The sequence below is a fragment of the Anolis sagrei genome, chromosome 6 (assembly GCF_037176765.1).
Source record: "Anolis sagrei isolate rAnoSag1 chromosome 6, rAnoSag1.mat, whole genome shotgun sequence".
Taxonomy (NCBI): domain Eukaryota; kingdom Metazoa; phylum Chordata; class Lepidosauria; order Squamata; family Dactyloidae; genus Anolis; species Anolis sagrei.
In genome coordinates this window covers 68,134,438-68,155,379 of record NC_090026.1, presented here as the reverse complement: position 1 = coordinate 68,155,379, position 20,942 = coordinate 68,134,438, and the positions used below count along the sequence as shown (strand labels likewise).

Sequence of the window (20,942 nt, the reverse complement as noted above, 5' to 3'; positions counted from 1 at the left end):
TCGAATAACTAGTGCAATGATTGGCAATGAACATAGGAATGGAACAATGGATGATGAATTTCTGGATTATGTTTTTTGGATGATGAGACGATAGTGATTGGTTAATGTAGTAATTGTTTATTGTTTGGGTAATTATGTTAATTTGTTAATTGTTGTTACATTATTGCATTGAATTATTGCTGTTTTATTGGTTGTGAACCACTGTGAGTCGCCCTCGGGCTGAGAACAGCGGTATATAAGCAAAGCAAAGTAAATAAATAAATAAATAAATAAACTCCATGTGTGCCCGCATGTGTATACTAGCTGTACCCACCACGCGTTGCTGTGGCCAACCTTCCCTCCCTCTTTCTCTCCTTTCATCTCTCTCCTTTCTTCTTTTTTTCCTTTCCTTATGTCTTTCCTTTCTTCTCTTCCTCTTCCCTTTCTCTCCCCCCCCCCTTTTCTTTCCCTTCCTCTTTCTCCCAGTTCTTCCTTCTCTATTCTTGGACTGCAACTCCCAGCAGTCTTCCTGATCGATTTATCTACCTATCTATCTCTACCTAATCTAATCTATCTGGAGGATTGCTGGGAGTTGCAGCAATCCTCCAGATAGATTAAAAAGGATTACAGTCGAAAGGAGGAGAAAAAAGAATGAGGGAAAGTTATGTGAAAGAAAGAAGCGCCCCAAATGCCAAGCCAAACAGCAAAGGCCGGGGTGAATGGATGGCTGGGTGGCTGCCCTTCAAAAGACACAAAGTCCTTCCCCGTTTGAAGGCGCTTCAGCTGAAAGGGGAACGGAGCGGTCCCTTTCTGGGTGTGTGTGTGTGTGTGTAGGCACAGAAAGGGTCCCAAATAGGGAGGGCGGGAGGAGAAGGAGCCTTCAAAGTGGACAATGAAGGGGGAGGGCTGGGTTGGAGTGGGCAATACCTGCGCCACCAGCGGCACCAGCGTCTGCTCCACCGAGCGCGAGTGGATCTGCAGCCCCGGCAACAGCGGCTCCCAGCCCAGCGCCGAGCCCGGAGGGGAGCGTGGCCACGGGCAAACCCCGCTCCCGAGGCTCCCTCCTCCGCCTCCTCCTCCTCCTGCGCCGCCGAGGAACGCGGCCATTGCTCCGGAGCCACACCGCTCGCTCCTTCTCCAGAAGAGGAATGAAGAGGCGGCGGCAGAGAAGCCGGGGCTCCCCCTCGAGGCTCCGCTCCTTTCTCCGCCCTCCCTCTCCCCCTCTTTTTCCCGCCTTCGGACGTCCCCCCCCTCCAGCCAATAGGGTGGCCTCAGAGGGTCGTGCGCGCTCGCTTTGCCCCTCAGGCGGGAAAATTGCCATGCCTTATTCCCCCCACCTTCTGGGTTAATAAACTCTCTCAGGGCCCTTCCACACAGCCCTATATCTCAGGATATCAAGGCAGAAAACCTCACCATATCTGCTGTGAGCTAAGTTGTCTGAGGGCACTTCCACACAGCCGGCGCCGAGAGAGGAGAGCTCCCAGCAAGCATCGGCAGGCGGCCATCTTACGTATTTCCGAAATGGACGGAAATACAAAATTTTTTGGCGCCTGCCGTTTCGATATTTAAAAACACTTCCAGGTTAAAAAAAAGTTTTGTAATCGTTTTGTAATTCAAAAAATAACGAATTTTTAACGAATTAACGAATTAACGAAACGAATTGCCCAGCCCTAGTGGATATGCTATTGTGTTGGTTTTTTTTGCCAGGGGAGTCATTTTTCACGCATGCGCTGTAGCATCATTTTGCTTTGTTAGCTTTTTAAGTCCCTTCTGCTGTGTTTTTCAGTGTTTTTATGAGTGATGGTCACTCATTGGCCTGATAGATGTATTGTGTCTAAATTTGAGTTATGTTAATCCCACAAACCAACATTACATTTTTATTTATATAGATATAGTGAGCTTTGGATAGCATAAGGAAGGGTTAACACCCCTGCTGTCTGTTTGTTTGTGCTGCTGTCGGTCCCGGTTCAGAAAATTTCACCTCATTTTCTCTCTCTGTGATAACTGGATTTTGAAAATTGGTGCTAAAGCTACAATTGAAACTCCTTTTCCCTATGATAACTCTTCCGGGAAGGGATATCCCTTCCAAGGGGTAGATTTCCCCTCACTTCCTGTTGTTTCACCCCGTACTTAACTTGAGTCATTTGTAAGTCAGATGTTTGTAACTCAGGGATGGCCAGTAGTTCTAAATCCCCATTATACCTTGAGAGAAAGAAGTCGGATGAAGGGTAGCCATTTAAGGATGTAATAGAATAATTTCAATTGTTTTCATGTGTTCTTTACATAGATATTGTCAGGTTCCCTTGTTCAACATGGGAGGTCTCTGGTTCCTTGTTATTCCAGTGAAGGTTGTAGAAGTAAACTATTAAGCCCATTCACACTACACTATTATAGTGCTATATTCCACTGCCACGGCAACTTCCTGTGGAATTGTAGCCCCATCTTGCAGAGAATTCTAACTCCTCCTGCTTAACTTGCACATTCTGCAATTCCATGGGGTGTTGCCATGACAGTTAAGGCACTTATGCAGTACGAATGGCCTCTCCTTGGTTACCTGAATTGGATGGTTCATTTCTTTCCAAACTGGCACCATTCCCTAGGAGCTAGTGCCACTAGCATAAAATGACAATGATACTGGAAGACGAAGACAATCTAGTGATATGGATGATGTAGCCACCTTGTGCTTCTAGTAAAAAAAAAAATGTGAGAGGACCTTTATAGGGTAACGCCAGCACTTTGAATTGTGCCCAGTAGCAAACTGGCAGCCAGTGGAGCTGGCGCAACAGAGGAGTAGTATCTCCCCTGCCCATAAGCAAGCCAGTAAATTAAATTGTATGTGCTCATGTGGATGCAACTATTAACACTATGTAACACAATTTTTGTTCCTGGGTTATAAATGTTATTTCCTAATTGGTTCTACCATAAAATATGAAAAAAAAAGTTTATTAAAGGTTCAAAATGGCATATGAAAGGTTAAACTTGCCACATTCAAAGCTTTAAAATGGCAGCCACAAAAACGAAGCTTCTGGAGTATAACAACTCCTTTCAGAGTAAGTACCACACGATTAAACAGGAAATAATATTTTCAAACCAGGAACAGATTTTTCTTCCAATTTTGTTACATAGTGTAATCTAGGCCATCAGAATGACTCTTGCATGTTTGAACAATGGCTGGTACATGTCTCTAGTTTTGCCTTTGTTCACTTTCATCTCAGAAATCTCCTGTAAAAAGTTCTGAGCTGTAGAGCCTTTGAAAAAGAAAGAGTCCTTTAATCCTCTTGGGATCCAGTGCAGCAAAACGATGCTTCAAGGGCCTTATCTGCTTTTTATATCTTGTGTTTAATGTGTTCTGTATCTTAACTTTATGACTTTGTTTGGCGCCTGGGATGTTATGTCAGAGAGGCGCCAAATAAACAAAATTTATTATGATGACACAAGGTTCAAGTATTAGGGAAAATGCAGAGACAATATTGTACTCTTAGACTAACTGATATAAAGTTTATCTGGAGCCATAGGAAACCTTGATGATAAGAGAGATCTGGACCATGTATCTCAGCAACTTGCTAAAGAAGTCAAAATACAAATATCAGTTGTGCAGACTTTAACATGAGGAACATATGCACACAAGTGAAAATCTTGATACAGTTGTCCTAAATAATTTAATTTATTGTTTCTTATACACAGTAGCCTTTTCCTCATGCAAAAGGCACAATCTGTAGAATGGGACCTATACACCAATGGTTCTCAAACTGTGGGTCCCCAGGTGTTTTGACCTACAACTCCCAGAAATCCCAGCCAGTTTACCAGCTGTTAGGATTTCTGGGAGTTGAAGGCCAAAACATCTGGGGACCCACAGGTTGAGAACCACTGTTATACACCGAAACGTTTCTGGGTTTTTGTTTTAACAAGAGCTGACCTGTTCCTGTGTTGTTGAAGGCTTTCATGGCTGGAAACACTGGGCTGCTGTGGGTTTTCTGGGCTGTATGGCCATGTTATCCTGGTGAAACATCAGGAGAGAATGCTTCCAGAACATGGCCATACAGTCCAGAAAGCTCACAGCAGCCTGTTCATAGAATCATAGAATCATAGAATCAAAGAGTTGGAAGAGACCTCATGGGCCATCCAGTCCAACCCCCTGCCAAGAAGCAGGAATATTTCATTCAAATCACCCCTGACAGATGGCCATCCAGCCTCTGTTTAAAGGCTTCCAAAGAAGGAGCCTCCACCAAACTCTGGGGCAGAGAGTTCCACTGCCGAATGGCTCTCACAGTCAGGAAGTTCTTCTTAATGTTCAGATGGAATCTCCTCTCTTGTAGTTTGAAGCCATTGTTCCGCGTCCTAGTCTTCAAGGAAGCAAAAAACAAGCTTGCTCCCTCCTCTCTGTGGCTTCCTCTCACATATTTATACATGACTATCATATCTCCTCTCAGCCTTCTCTTCTTCAGGCTAAACATGCCCAGTTCCCTAAGCCGCTCCTCATAGGGCTTGTTCTCCAGACCCTTGATCATTTTGGTCGCCCTCCTCTGGACACATTCCAGCTTGTCAATATCTCTCTTGAATTGTGGTGCCCAGAATTGGACACAATATTCCAGGTGTGGTCTAACCAAAGCAGAATAGAGGGGTAGCATTACTTCCCTAGATCTAGACACTATGCTCCTATTGATGCAGGCCAAAATACCATTGGCTTTTTTTTGCCGCCACATCACATTGTTGGCTCATGTTTAACTTGTTGTCCACGAGGACTCCAAGATCTTTTTCACACGTACTGCTCTCGAGCCAGGCATTGTCCCCCATTCTGTATCTTTGCATTTCATTTTTTCTGCCAAAGTGGAGTATCTTGCATTTGTCACTGTTGAATTTCATTTTGTTAGTTTTGGCCCATCTCTCTAATCTGTCAAGATAGTTTTGTATCCTGCTCCTGTCCTCTGGAGTATTGGCTATCCCTCCCAATTTGGTGTCGTCTGCAAACTTGATTATCATGCCTTCTAACTCTTCATCTAAGTCATTAATAAAGATGTTGAACAGCACCGGGCCCAGGACAGAACCCTGCGGCACTCCACTTGTCACTTCTTTCTGTTTGCACCAGATTTTAGGCCACAAAATCATGGAAGGCATCTGCAGAAGATTTCTAAGTCAGGGCTTGAAGAAGCTTTGAAGTTGGATAAAGCATATAGTGACATGAGGAACCCATTCCTAACTGAGCAAGAAACTTTCCAAGAAGAATATAAACCTTTGCTCATTTTGTTCTTGCATACAAGAATGAAAGATATAGAATATTTTCTGCCAGCAGAGTGAAATTATGAAAGTTTTGTGCTCATTTTGATTATTTTTCGCATGTTAGGCCTTGTTTATAAAAATCTATATAAATAAAAATGTAATGTTAGTTCGTGCTACCATCAGAACTCAAAAACAACTGGGGGAATTGACACCAAATTTGGACACAAGACACCTAACAGTCCAATTTATGTCCTCCACTCAAACAAATTGATTTTGTCATTTGGGAATTGTCGTTGCTGGGATTTATAGTTTACCTACAATCAAAGAGCATTCTGAACTCCACCAATGATTGAATTGGGCCAAACTTAGTATACAGGGCTCCCATGACCAACAGAAAAAACTGGAAGGGTTTGGTGGACATTGACCTTGAGTTTGGGAATTATAGTTCACCCACATCCAGAGAGCACTGTGGACTCAAACAATGATGGATCTGGACCAAACTTGGCACGAATATTCCATATGCTCAAATATGAACACAGATGGAGTTTAAGGGAAATAGACCTTGACATTTGGGATTTGTACTTACTGGGATTTATAGTTCACCTACAGTCAAAGAGCATTTTGAACTCCACCAATGATGGAATTGAACCAAACATGGCATACAGGACTTCCATGACCAACAGAACACATTGAAAGGGTTTGGTAGGCATTGACCTTGAGTTTGGGAGTTGTGTCAAGTTTGGATCTGGACCAAACTTGACACAAAAATTCCATATGCCTAAATATGAACACAGATGGAGTTTGGAGGAAATAGACATTGACATTTGGGATTTGTAGTTACTGGGATTTATAGTTCACTACAATTAAAGAGCATTCTGAAACCCACAAACGACAGAAATGGGGCAAAGTTCCCACACAGAACCCCCATGACCAACAGAAAATACTTAAGGCCATCCAGTCCAACTCTCTTCACCAGGGCAAGAAAATGTAATCGGAGCCCTCCTAACAAAGAGCCATCCAGTCATAAATATAGATAGATATGATTCTCTCTCACACACACAGATATAGTGTCATAGATTTGAAAGAGACCCTTAAAGAAGGACTATGATATGTTGCATATTCCAGAGTAGGCAAACCAGACACTCTCCACATCAACACTGACAAAGAAACATCAAGAAATACTGTTTACTCACAAGCATAAAAGAATTACATATATTAGAAACCAACACTTTCTCATTACTTTATTTTCCAGATCAACAGACTGGGCCACAACAACGCATGGCAGGGGACAGATAGTGTTTTTAATAAAAAGTATATTTTATACAAAAATCACAAAGTTTTCACACAAAATATTATTTTTGCCTGCACAACATGACAACTGGCATCCTATTAATCTGTTATGATGCTGTTACAGGAAGTAAAGAATGGGTGAGGGGAAGAAAGGGGACACAAAATTAATATTCCAGTCCAATGTAGATGCTCGATAATGGACTATGTAATGAAGATCTCATCATGTTATACTGGGAAATCGATACTTCCCCCCTCCCCAAAAAAATTCTGGTTCTTTTACCATATCAGTTTTATAATCCATGTACAAAATGTTCTTCTGGAACTCCTGCTGGAAATAATGGAAGTAAGAATTGTAAACAGAAAAACCGACAATTATTTCCAAAGCCAAGGCTGGATGGCTTTGTTAGTGATCCCAGTTCTGCAAATCCCTAAACTAATTGCAAGATTGTGTAGCAGCTGATAAAACCTTATGGAATTTTGGTAATGTACATTCACTTGGAAAAGTCTTTGAACAAATATTGAAGAGGAATAAAAGCATTTCAATATATGGTCACCTAGGACCATTCATTTTACACTGTAAACAGACACAAGCACTTTTGTGATTAAACATCTTTTTTTCTGAATATAGATGAAAAGATTTGGATCTAATGAAGAAAGAACAAACTTGGATGTACATCTCATGAACTATGGCAATGTTTCCATAGTTTCATGGGTCTGGCTTGGAGCTAATAATGTTCAATGATCACTCGAACAAAAAGACATTGTTTACCAAGGGGAAGGTGCTTTCTCATTTGGAAATGATTGTGTATTCTCTCAAAAGGAAATACTAGTATCCTCCATTAAAGTTGGCTTGGGTTGAAATATTAGGCAAATGACATGTATTGTGAGGTTGCTAGCAACTTTCTAGCACTGACATAAACTTGAATATATCTTACTAGCCATCCCCGCCACACGTTGCTGTGGCCCAGTCTGGTGATCTGGAAAATAAATAAATGAGACAATGTTGGTTTTTAATATATGTAATTTCTTTATGCTTGTGGGCAAACAGTATTTCTTGCTATTTCTTTGTCAGTGTTGATGTGGAGATTATCTGGTTTGCCTATTATGGAGCATGCAACATATAATCCCCCTTCTTTAGGGGTCCCTTTCAAATCTATGATACTGCATCTGTCATATACCTGTGTGTGTGTGTGTGTGAATGGCTGGATGGCCCTTTGTCAGGAGGGATTTGATTATGTTTTCTTGCCCTGGTGAAGGGAGTTGGACTGGAGGGCTTTAAGGCAGCATTTCTCAACCTGGGAAGTCAAGACCCCTATCTATCTATCTATCTATCTATCTATCTATCTCTATGGCTGGACGGCTCTTTGTCAGGAGGGCTTTGATTATGTTTTCTTGCCCTGGTGAAGGGAGTTGGACTGGATGGCCTTAAGGCAGCGTTTCTCAACCTGGGCCTCAGGACCCTTGGGGGGGGGGGGTCATGAGGGGGTGCCAGAGGGGTCACCAAAGACCACCAGAAAACACAGTATTTTCTGTTGGTCATGGGGGTTCTGTGTGGGAAGTTTGGCCCAATTCTGTCGTTGGTGGGGTTCAGAATGCTTTTTGATTGCAGGTGAACTATAAATCCCAGTAACTGCAACTCCCAAATGTTAAGGTCTATTTTCCCCAAACTCCACAAGTTTTCACATTTGAGTATTAGTGCCAAGTTTGGTCCAGATCCATCATTGTTTGAGTCCACAGTGCTCTCTGGATGTAGGTGAACTACAACTCCCAAACTCAAGGTCAATGCCCACTAAACCCTTCCAGTATTTTCTGTTGCTCATGGGAGTCCTGTGTGCCAAGTTTGGTTCAATTCCATCATTGATGGAGTTCAGAATGCTCTTTGATTGTAGGTGAACTATAAATCCCAGCAACTATGACTCCCAAATGACAAAATCATAATTTTTTGAGTGATGGCCACTCCTTGTGTTGTGAGACATTTTGTTGCCAAATTTGGTGTGATTTCGTTCATTGGTTCTTTTGTTTTTAAGGTACTCATTATGCACAGAGCATTTATATCTATATAGATTATTCAACAAGTCACATGTGGATGTGTGAACTATTGAAAGTGGTGCATTTTAAAATGGTAGTGCTGCATGAACTTTCTAGCTGTAGGCTGTAATCCTGCTCAGGAATGTACATCACTCTTCATAAGTTGACTTATATCTATGGGAATTAGAGCTGGATAATTCCGTATTGTCCATATCCAATAAGGGGCTACTGTTACGTTACTATGTAAGGGAGCTGACAAAGTGATTGCTGCACATCAGGTCCTACGTTCAGAAGAACATCAGTTCTGTTTTGCATAGGAACACCAGCTAGAGAACAGTGATTCGCACTGGTAGAACTTGATGCACATTAGGACACTTTTATCAATCTCTTGTTATGCATAGCAGGGTTTTTCAATGCACCTGCTACTTAATTAATTATACTTAAAATTATGTAATGTAGATCACAATAAGATGATTGTGATTATAGTGCACATGTGTCAAACTCAAGACCTATGGGCAGAATCCAGCCTACCATGTCATTTTATGTGACTCTCCAGATACTGGACTATAACTTCTGTATTCTTCATCATTAGACATGATGACTAGAGCTGATGGGAGCTACAGTTTGTTCTGTTCAGTTAGGATAGTGGGCTTGATTTTAAATACAAGGCTTTGGATATGATGTTTCACTTTGAAATGTAATTCAATCTTTTCAAACTCAAAGCCACAAATGCTGTTGGTTTGCAATTCCCCTTATCTCCAGTCTACACGGCAGATAATCAAAAGTGAAGGGAACTGTTGTTCAATAACATCTGGGGACCCAAGCTTGGGTAAAGACTAAGAGCACTGATCACTATGTAAAACAATTATAGTTGGCCCTCTGTATCCTCAGATGTTCTGTCAATGGATCTCTTTGAAGGAAACCATAAGGCTGATGTGGCCTTGATGAAAATGAGTTTGACACCTCTGCTATAGTATTTGATCTGTGATGGTTGTCCTACCTTTGAAGAACATAACTTGAGGCCAGAGGTTTAGCACACCTCGTAAATCATTATTTATTTATTTATTTATTTATTAACTTTATTTGGACCTCACTAGCATCTCCCGAAGGACTCGATGCGGCTTACAAAGGCCAAGGCCTCAATAAAACAACAGCATAACAAATACACAACTTAAAGCAAATCAAAACATTAAAGCAGTAACAAAACAACAGAAAACAATACACCATAACACAATAAAACTAGGGCCGGGCCAAATGTGATGGGTACATATTAAAAAGTGCTGGGTGTGACAGGTGGTGTGTTGGATTTTAGGGTAAGTGCAGTGTGCAGGCAATCTTAAAACTCTGATAAAGTGCTTCTGGGACATATTGCTGGAGTTTTCCTATTCTGGAAAGGCACATCGGAACAGCCAGTCTTCAAGCTCTTCCTAAAGACTGCCAACATAGGGGCTTGTCTGATGTCTTTGGGGAGGGTGTTCCAAAGTCAGGAGTCTACCACAGAAAAGGCCCTGTCCCGCGTCCCCACCAAACGTGCTTGCGACGCAGGTGGAATCACGAGCAGGGTCTCTCCGGATGAGCGAAGAACCCGTGGGTTCATAAACGGAGATGCGGTCACGCAGGTAGGCTGGTCCCAAACCGTTTAGGGCTTTGTATACTATAAGATCTATCAACCAAAATGTTGCAAGTTTGAAGCCCCAGGTTGACATGAGCTGCCAAATTTGAGCCTAGCTCATTGTTTACCTAAGCAATTCAGAAACAGCTTTAGCTGTGATTAGAGAAATTAGGTACCGCAAAAAGCAGGGGAGGTGTTTTACGATGCTATAAAGAAAGAAGATCGGAAAATGCTGGGTGACCAAAAAGGAAGAAGGAAGTCCTGACGGCTCTTCTGCATAGAGGATAGAGCAACAGCACCCCCTAGATTCAGCCCAACCTTCCTTGGTACCAAAAACAGCTGACACAAACCACCTCCTTCTGTTCTGTCTGTCTGTGTATTGTCCATTCAAAGCAGCATTGAATGTTTGTTGTGTATATGTACTGTGATCCGCCCTGAGTTCCCTTCGGGGTGAGAAGGGTGGAATATAAATAAAGTGTTGTTGTTGTTGTTGTTGTTGTTGTTATTATTATTATTATTATTATTATTATTGAGGGAAAAATAATGCATGTATCAATTCACTCTTCTGTCTGAAGCAGCAATAACTAGGTTCATACAGACATGTCTCCAGTGACTTAGTATGTTTTTTTCACCTAGTTATGAAGTGTGTGGAGTCAACATATGCACATTGTTTAAATCCACTGGTTACTACACTCAATTTTAATATTTACAAAGTAGCTGCTAGAATCAGCCTTGTGTTCAGCACTGATGCTGGAAACATTTTCCAACAAATTCTTTTACATATAATGACCAAATATCCTCTAAATCTTAACTTTCAGCCCACCACAATGCAGTAATGAGCAAGAGGAGTAAGGGTTTATGGTGTCTGGCAGTGACATTTGTTTTGTATATAGCAACCATTTCTTATGTTGCTTCAAATGGATGTAAAACAAAGCACATTCATGCTTACTTTTCTGTTTTCTTTTCTGACAGGGCCAGCCGTAAGGTACAGCCAGTTTGAAGTGTCTGAGCCAAAGCCACCTCCTCTTATTGGTCAACACACAATGGAGATACTGAAGGGCACACTGGGGTACAAGGATGATGACCTACAGGAGCTGCTTAGCTCAGGAGTGGTCGCTCAGCATGAACACATGTGAATGCTTTTGGCTTCCATCTGCAATAAGAAAGAACCTTTTTGCATCCTTCTAACATATGATCTCTTCACCTTTCACATCCTAATAATGGAAATATTATAATACTTTTTGGTATGACTTATCATACACCAACCTTAAACCATGATTATTACCATGGTTGCAATAATACCAAATGTTACCTGTCCAAAAATGTAGAAAAATGGACTTGGAATGGTAGCATTTGCTACATTTGATAGCACATTTCTTTTTGAAACATTTAAGCTAAAAATCAAAGACTTGAGAAAATAAGTAGCCTTATGATTATTTTTAAACCTGGAGCTCAAACACATTTTGGTGATATTTTTCACAATTTTCACGATTTTGTTTTGTCGTGTCAGGAGCGACTTGAGAAACTGCAAGACGCTTCTGGTGTGAGAGAATTGGTCGTCTGCAAGGACAATGCCCAAGGGACACCCAGATGATTTGATGTTTTTATAATACTTGTGGGAGGCTTCTCTTATGTCCCCGCATGCGGAGCTGGAGCTGGTAGAGGGAGCTCATCCGCCTCTCCCCGGATTCGAACCTGTGACCTGTCGGTCTCCAGTCCTGCCAGCACAGGGGTTTAACCCACTGCACCACTGGGACTCCATAATTTTCATGATGAGAGATCCTGATAAGATTAATTTAGCTAAGATTAGGTTTGCTCGTGAAGGTATTTGCTTTTCACTACAATTGAAGACATTCTTTTGTGGTGCTAAAGCAGTAAAGCTCATCTGTTGCATTTATCTTTCCACACAAAGAACACACTTTTGCCCAGTGAAGTGCTGAAGTCTGAATGAATGGTGCTCATTTCCAAAAGGGTCTTCAGTTCTGCTGATTTATTGTATTAATGTGCACATTTTCAATTACAGACATTAGTTTTTCAAGTGGCATCACTTTCCAAGAAGCATAGTTCTTCTCCAACCTCCTTAATTTGGTTTTTAAAATAATTTTGGATCTTTTAATAAAGAAATGATACTTATGAGTTGACTTCAATTACAATTTATGGGTGAAATCCTTATGAGTTACCACAGTGGAAAATAAAAAATGCTGTGGAATATTTTATCAGCTGCCTTTCTCAGCAAAAGAATATCACAAAAGCAGTTGAAGATGAGAAGATGATTCCCGAGCTGTATGAGCAAAAAGGTTTACTTATTCACAGGGGCGGCTCAACCATTACGCAAAGTAAGCATTTGCAGTATAGTTGATTTTGCCCAGGGGCGCTCTTGAGGCACCCTTGGGGGAAAATAGACCTTGACATATGCGAGTTGTAGTTACTGGAATGTATCATTCACCTAAAATCAAAGAGCATTCTGAATTCCACCAATGATGGAATTGAACCAAATATGGCACAGAAAATATATATCAGTGATTGGTTGGGGGGGGGGGGCACCAAAATACTGTTTGCTTACCATTGAAAATTACCTCTGCTTATTCATTAATACATTCCTTTGTAGAGACAATAATGATCCTCTTCCCCCACTTGGTTAGGGGTCTATTGTATTCACTGATGTAATTTGGGGTCAGTTTGGATCTAGTTACAATTAGGTCATTTAAGTAGGACCATTCAGAGCAGGGGTCCTCAAACTTTTGAAGCAGAGGGCCAGTTTACCAACCCCAGACCATTGGGGGGTTGGTCGGGGTGGAGTATAATTTGAGAAAAACATGAACAAATCCATATAAACACTATGCACACTACATATATCTCATTTGTAGTGCAAAAAAGGGAAACAACAATACTATACTTAAAATGATGAACAATGTTAATCAACATAAACTTACCAGTATTTCCATGGGAAGTGTGGGACTGCTTTTGGCAAGGTAATTGGGATCATTGTTGTTGTGTGCCTTCAAGTTGTTTCAGACTTAGGGCAACCCTAAGAACTTCATCACAGTATAGCCAAAGTGCAGATGATAGCAGGGAGATTTATCAGGCAGCGTGGCAAATCTAGCAGACATTGGGGGAAACAGTAATCCTGTGTCCCACATCACCCACATTGCCCCCTTTCCCATCCCACCAGGGGAAGCATCACTGCCCAGCTTCCCCCCATGCTCACCCCGTTCTTGTTAATGAGAACACAGGAAGCCTTCTAGGATGTTGCTATAATACTGGAAGCATAGAACTCCAACAGAAGTAGCCCTACATCGTCTGATAGCATCTGTCAGGCTCTGCCCTCCCCGTCTCCTGGAAGCATCCTAGGCCGTGAAATTTTCTAATGTGATAAGGTCCTAAGTTTAGGACAGGGGCCAAATAAATGACCTTAGAGAGCTTAGTTTGGCGATCCCTGATCCAGAGCTTAAGCCTTTTTACAATGCATATTATATTATTTATTTAGAACTTTATTTAGAATATCCCGTTCTTCTCTACCTCCATGGAGGGACTTAGAATGGCTAACAATAGCAAAAATTCAATGCTCCATATAACGTTACCGCACCTCTGCACCACCAGTTATAAGGAATCTGGGGAAAACTATACCAGCCGATTGCCGCTAATTATAAGGAACTTAGCAGGGAAAGGAACAGAGGATTTTGAAATAGTGAAAGAGGCAACTGGGAGATCTTGAAACTGTTTCTTCAATTGTTTTCGCTGCCACCTTTTTTGTTTGGTATTTGGACTGAGTTGTATGTGGAGAGTATACTAACTTACTTACTTACTTACTTACTTAGGCGATCCCTCGTTGGACGAGTAAGATGGTCTTCCATTATGGATTTCCTTGTGGGTCCGTATGTGGCTGTGGAGCCCTATTCTTGCTCTGCATCTTCTTCCGCAGTGAGGGCATTGGTTTCCAGGTGGAAGGCGGTCCCGGTCGGGGTTGGCTTGACGTGCTTTCCTCCTGGCACGTTTCTCTCTTTCACCCTCCACTCGTGCCTCCTCAAATTCTGCAGCACTGCTGGTCACAGCTGCCCTTCACCTGGAGCGCTCAAGGGCCAGGGCTTCCCAGTTCTCAGTGTCTATGCCAGAGTTTTTAAGGTTGGCTTTGAGCCCATCTTTAAATCTCTTTTCCTGTCCACCAACATTCCGTTTTCCGTTCTTAAGTTCGGAGTAGAGCAACTGCTTTGGGAGACGGTGGTCAGGCATCCAGACAACATGGCCGGCCCAGCGGAGTTGATGTTGGAGGACCATCGCTTCAATGCTGGTGGTCTTTGCTTCTTCCAGCACACTGATGTTTGTCCGCTTGTCTTCCCAGGAGATTTGCAGGATTTTCCGGAGGCAGCACTGATGGAAACATTCCAGGAGCTGCATGTGACATCTGTAGACAGTCCATGTCTCACAGGCATATAGCAGGGTTGGGAGGACAATAGCTTTATTGACAAGCACCTTGGTCTCCTTACGGATGTCCCGGTCCTCAAACATTCTGGAAAATGCTGCACTTAGTAACACCCTTTTGTGTTACAGTAGTGTTTGTTTTCTTTAGAGGGTTTAAATCACAATGATGTACACACTGAGGCTGTTACAAAGTGTTAACAATAACAAAACGTTTAATTAACAGGCTTAAACTTCTTCTGGTACAAATGCATAGTGGTTTCAGTAAGTTACTGGTACATAAGCTTCTGATTACTTTTGATGTACAATTATTAGATGGGTTCTGGGTTCAAATCTTGTTAACAAAACAGGAGATTATCTCAGTAAATTAATTGCTGATAATAATTCCAAACAAAATTCCCCCTTTCTGAACCTAGCCAATAGGCTTTGGTCTAGCCTTCCTCAGGGACAAAGAACAGACCACAAACAAGGTCTTATTCCACTATCTGTATTCCTAGCTAATTTCTCTAGCTCTTGAATACCACAAAAGATTAACCCAGCTCTCCTATCTAACACCAACTGACTGTTATCACCAACTGACAAACTCCCCACAGACAAATTCCAACTGCCAACTCAAGCCTCAGTTCAAAAGGTACATTTTTTCTTTTTAAATGCTAGGCTCTTCCCCCTGTTTTCTAACCAATCCTGGCCGTCTAATCTCTGCTTCCTGGATTAGGACACTCCCCCTCTAGAAAACCCTTAACTAAGATGGCATCTCCTTGTTTCCCTATCCTAAGATGGCTGCCAGGGCTTCGCCAGGCCCACATTCTAGCTGCTTAAGGTAAGGAGTTCTTTACACTACACAATAAATAACATTTTAAAAACATACATAATAAATAAGTTATAAAATACATATAAAAGACAGCTCACTGAGTTAAAAACATTATCCAACTCAATCCAAACATTGTGGTCCAATAACTCTTAGTCTTTGCTGGTTCAATCCATCAATCTATGAATGCCTGAGTCCAAAGCCAGGATTTCAGCTGCTTCCTGAAGGTCAGGAGGGAGGGGGCAGACCTAATCTCATTGCAGAGAGAGTTCCGTAGCTGGGGGGCCACCACAGAGAAGGCCCTGTCTCTCGTCCCCACCAAGCTTGACTGCGAAGGTGGTGGGACCGAGAGCAGGACCTCTCCGGAAGATCTTAAAGTCCTTGATGGTTTATAGGGGAAGAAATGTTTGGACAGGTAAACTGGGCCGGAACCGTGTGGGGTTTTATAGGTTAAAACCAGCACTTTGAATTGTGATGTGAAGCTAAGTGCAAAAGAAGAGCAACCAACAGATGCTTTCAAGAAGGTTCAATTGCACCTTCCCTTGCTGCCAACACGCCTGGGAAATCAAATTCCAAGTGCTCCACAGCACCAATATCCAAGCCGGTCCTGAATGCATATGTAAAGAAACTTGTTTCTCCTTCTGACACAGAGAAGCATACCATTTGAGTATTCCCATCTGGCAAAATCTATATCTGGAACCAGATAATAATGACATTCTGTGACATCCTTTTTACCAAAGCAAAATCCGTCATACTCTACTTCATCACATGTTTAAGAGTGTTTTTTTCTGGATTCACAATGATGAATTTTGTGATCGGACATTCATATCAAGAGCTGTGAGTAAAACTAACAGAATCTAGGCCATAATTAACAGCATGCGACACATGAAAGGAAAACCACTTTTTGTATACAAAGCAATATGGCATTTCTTTGAGGGCATGATTGTTCAATCTTGCAGGCATATAATTTAGATCAAAGGTAAATCCTGAGCAAGAAGATCCCAAACTTTTTGGGCGTATTAAAGTGAGGTATTGCCCTCCTCCCCTCGGAAACTAAACAAAACTAACCCAAACTGACACTTAACAAATAATGACCATATTTCATTCAAAGGATCGGAAGCAGGCCTGCCATTATAAGTGGTCTGTCACTTTGTTTCCAGTTTAACAAACAACATCCTCCATGTTAGATTTGAACTTCACAAATATATATTGCTGTCCGGGGCTGGGGGTTATTACACAAAAAAGCTTGAAAAGATTTCTGCCAGCGTTTGAAGTCTTGTGACAGGGGCTCCTTTCGTTAGGTTACTTTGTACATTTTTACATCCTCTCATTTTCAGATTTCCTAGTAATCTCTCCCCCCCCCCCCCCCCCAATGCATGTGTGTTTGCTGAATTACAATCTCAGTGCCAGAGTCAATACTTTGCCCATGTGCTAAATGCATCATGCAGTTCTGGATGGAGACAGCATCAAATGTTTGACGTGAGTGCCAAACTGGGGGGGGGGGGGGGGGGTGAGCATAGAAAAGTATAGAAAAGAAAGAAGATTGAGGGATAGAGATGGGCATGGCAGTTGAATAATTTTGTTTTCATCCAAGAAAAGAAGACAAAAGGAATGATTGAAACAATGCCTGGGAGTAAGATCTGGTCATGAACTGGGAACTTTTTACTCTTGACAAGTGTTGCTTCCAAAGTGATATTTACAATATACCCACTGTTTTTCTTGAGCAAAGTCCGTGTCCTTCTCGTTTCCAAGAGTGGAATACATAAATAAGGTAGAGTGTAACTATGCATAGATTTATTCAAAGCATTTCCAAGTAAATTCGTGAGTTTTCCAAGCTATAGGTAAAGGTGAAGGTTTCCCCTGATTAGTCCAGTTGTGTTCAACTCGGGCGTGGTGCTCATCTCCATTTCTAAGCTTAACAACCAGTATTGTCCATAGACACCTCTTAGGTTATGTGGCCAGCATGACTTAATGGAGCACCCTTACCTTCCCGCAGAAGCTGTACCTATTGATATACTCATATTTATATTTTTGGAACTACCTATATTCTGGCGTATAAGACTACTTTTTAACCCAAGAAAATCTTCTCAAAAGTCAGGGGTTGTCTTATGCCAGGAGTCGTCTTATAGAGCGGGTGCTGAAACTTCCAATCTGGATTGGAGAATCTGTGGTTGCTGCATATTGTGGGGGGAGCTCAAAAATGGCAGTGGCCACATCCCTGCCATATGCAGCGACTGTATGAAAACATTAAAGGCGATGCTGTACAAGTATGGTAGAAGAAAATCCACCAGGATTCGTGGACTTAATGCGGTCTCGATGGTGAGGTGAAGGGGCGCCTCACCGGGAAGGTGTACGTGAAGGGCGGAGCAAACTACAGGTGTCCAGGGTGCCCGGGGTATGGAAAAAAGAGATAGAGTGGCTCTGGGCCCAGAAAAACACAACTCTTTTATCAGTCTGGCCCGCCCTTGTATCCTATTACTGTACCTCCTCCTCTGCCTCTCAGATTTCACTCCTGAAGACTGCAGTAAAGTGGTGCAGGTGCGCAGGTGCGAGATCTGAGACCCAGAGAAGGAGGTACAGTAATAGGAAAATTACCATATTGAAATCAAATCTGATGCTTTTAAAAATTTTACTTGGTAAAATGGCGAAAGATTTATACGATCTGAAGAGAAACCAGAGTATATGTTCTCACTCTTTCATTGTATTCTATATAAAATTTAATAAAATTTCTTTTAAAAAATAATAAAAATTTTACTTGGTGTGTGTTGAAAGAGGGGTAGTCTTATACGGTGAGTATATCCCAAACTCTATATTTTAACTGGAAAAAGTTGGAGGTCATCTTATACGCCCAGTTGTTTTATATGCCGGAATATATGGTACTAGGTTGACAGGAGCTGGGCTAATAGTGGGAGCTCTCCCTGCTCCCTAGATTCAAACCGCCAACTTTTCAGTCAGAATGTTCAGCAGCTCAATGGTTTAACTCACTGCACTCCCGGGGGGGGGGGGGGGGCATTTTCCAAACTATGGAAGTATTTATTTATTTACTTTATTTGTATACCGCACGCTCTCAGCCCGTAAGCAACTCAGTGCGGTTTACAACAAAACCAATATACAAAGTGCACAACATTAGCAATTAAAACAGTTACTTAGGCAACTACATCAATATAACAATACATCAGTACATCAATATAACATCAATACATCCATATAACTAATCCATCACGTCTCATCAGTAAAGTCATAATCCGATCTCCTCATCCATTATTCCAAGTTCCAAGATCAATCAATTAATTGCACTGCTTAATTAAATGCCTGTTCAAAGAGCCAGGTCTTCACTCTTCTCCTGAATGCCAGTAGGGAGGAAGCTGATCTAATATCTGTGGGGAGGGCGTTCCACAGCCGAGGGGCCACCACTGAGAAGGCCCTGTCTCTCGTCCCCGCCAGCCGTGCTTGTGAGGCTGGCGGGATCGAGAGCAGAGCCTCTCCAGACGATCTTAATGTCCTAACTGGTTCATAGGGGGTGATGCGTTCGGACAGATAGGTCGGGCCAGAACCGTTTAGGGCTTTAAAGGCTAAAGCCAGCACTTTGAATTGTGCCTGGTAGCAAATTGGCAGCCAGTGGAGTAAGTATCTGGATACAAAGAAGGCTCCCCATTTCAAGATGCCCTTGAAGCTGGTCTGCGAGAAGGCTTTACTGGTACATTATTTAAACTGTTATATTTATTCATATCATGATGTGATCACCATGCTCAATATATCCCATATGCATGGGAGTATTGGGGAAACGATACAAAAGGTTTGCTAGGGTAGACCCTCTTTCACTCAGACTCAGCCCCCCCCCCCCGAACCAAACTCAGGCCACCCCCCCCCCCCCCGAAACAAAATCCTGGCTACGGGCCTGTCCAGATGAATGCAGAATCTACATTCTGGAACTATGGCAGTGTAGATCCAGCCCCAGAGTCCTAGTCCAAAGCTCAAACCATGCTGGCTCTTGGGACCTCATCACATGGGCAGTTCTACGATGCTCCCAAGTTGCAGCCAGGACAGAGCCCATCACATATTGCAGGGCTAGTTCCTGCAGAGCTCTGTCCCAGCTCCATGCATGCTGGGTCTCGGCAAAGCTAAAAGGCATCCCTGAGAACACAGGTGACTACCTGTGTTCTCATAGAGTAAGCCGGGGACAGTGTAGGATCAAGCTGGGGACAGACACGTTTCCATGCGTGATGTTAAGGGGCAATGCAGGGCACTGCCTGATGGTTTACCCCACTGCCCGATGGATTTGCCCTGCTGCCCCATAGATACTCCCACTGTCTCCTGGCTGAAAGACCTCCATGTGATGAGGTTTTTGGTAACATCAGATTTTTAAAAACTCTACCTGAAGGCATGCCCAGCCCATGAGCCCATATAAATGGCAAATATTCAGAGAATGCACTTTATTATCAGGGAGAGGGGAAGAGAAAAGGAATGTCTTCTGGATAATTGTGGCTTGGTTCTCAAGTGAATGGCTTATTACAACACCCTACTTTATCCCTTTGTTTCCAAGTGAATCAAAGCAAACTGCATGTTGTGCTCTTCTTACCCAAACACATGCAGGGCTAGGCTAGACCCTCTTTCACCCAGACTCAGCCCCCCCCCCCCCCCCGAATCAAACTCAGCTCCCCCGAAACAAAATCCTGGCTATGGGCCTGCCTGGACCCAAACCATGTAGGGCTTTGGCACAATGTTTCAATTGTGCCAGTCAATCTGGGAGATTTATTTAATTGAAACTTATTTTATTCTTCAAAATTTTATACACATTCATTTTAAAAATATAAATATAAAAGAAGAACAAAAACATATTAATAAAAATAAAAGGATTTGTTCTGTGAAATTTGGATTCAGTCAAATGGCTTCACTTAAGGACCGATAAGGCCACATGTGGTCTTAAGGCCATTGGTCCCCAACACCCTGCTCTAGGCTATCAACCAAATGTGACTCCATCATTTACAGAAATGCCGTGAGTATACAGAGATGCCTTGACAGTCATCCTGTTAACAAAACCTTTCACAGACAAACCTGTGAAACTGGAACTGAACCAAACTTTAAGCATATGAATGAGTCTCTTATGCCTCTTACTGCAACCCATAAAACATATATTTCTCCAAAGCAGAGCAAGCTTTGGAGAAATATGGCCATTTGCATAGGGATGGTGGCTAATTATGTACATCAGCTAGGCTAGAATTAGAAAACAGAACTTGCCTAAGTCCCATGATAAGCAACACTGTGTGAATTACGAACATTCCCAATTCACGGGTGATCCGCAAACCCAACATTATTTGCTGAATCTGCAAATAACTTAAAATAATGAATACATTGGAGAAGTCCACGATCTGGTCTCAATCAGTTCTCAAGCACCGAAAAGGTGACACTTGCCAGATAGAGATTATGTTACTAATTATTCACCTAGCTGTGTTTTGCACTTGCGGGGCTTTATTTTACAGATAATGTTTCAAAACGATTTGCAAGGAATTCATTGCGAATATCTCATGGGTCACTGAGTTCCCCGAAAGCTGGGTCAGATGTTCAAAGGAGAACTGTAGAAATACGGAGGTG

General features: G+C 42.3%; 1 protein-coding gene across 1 annotated transcript in view; it reads left to right on the top strand.

Annotated features, from left to right (window-relative positions):
* Positions 1–12,273, top strand: part of SUGCT (succinyl-CoA:glutarate-CoA transferase) — a 428,036-nt gene extending 415,763 nt beyond the window's left edge. The window contains exon 14 of the mRNA XM_060781587.2: positions 11,099–12,273. Within this exon, the coding sequence (XP_060637570.2) occupies positions 11,099–11,262 (164 nt within the window). The 3' untranslated portion in view covers positions 11,263–12,273. The remainder of the gene's footprint in view (positions 1–11,098) is intronic.
* Positions 12,274–20,942: the final 8,669 nt, after the last annotated feature.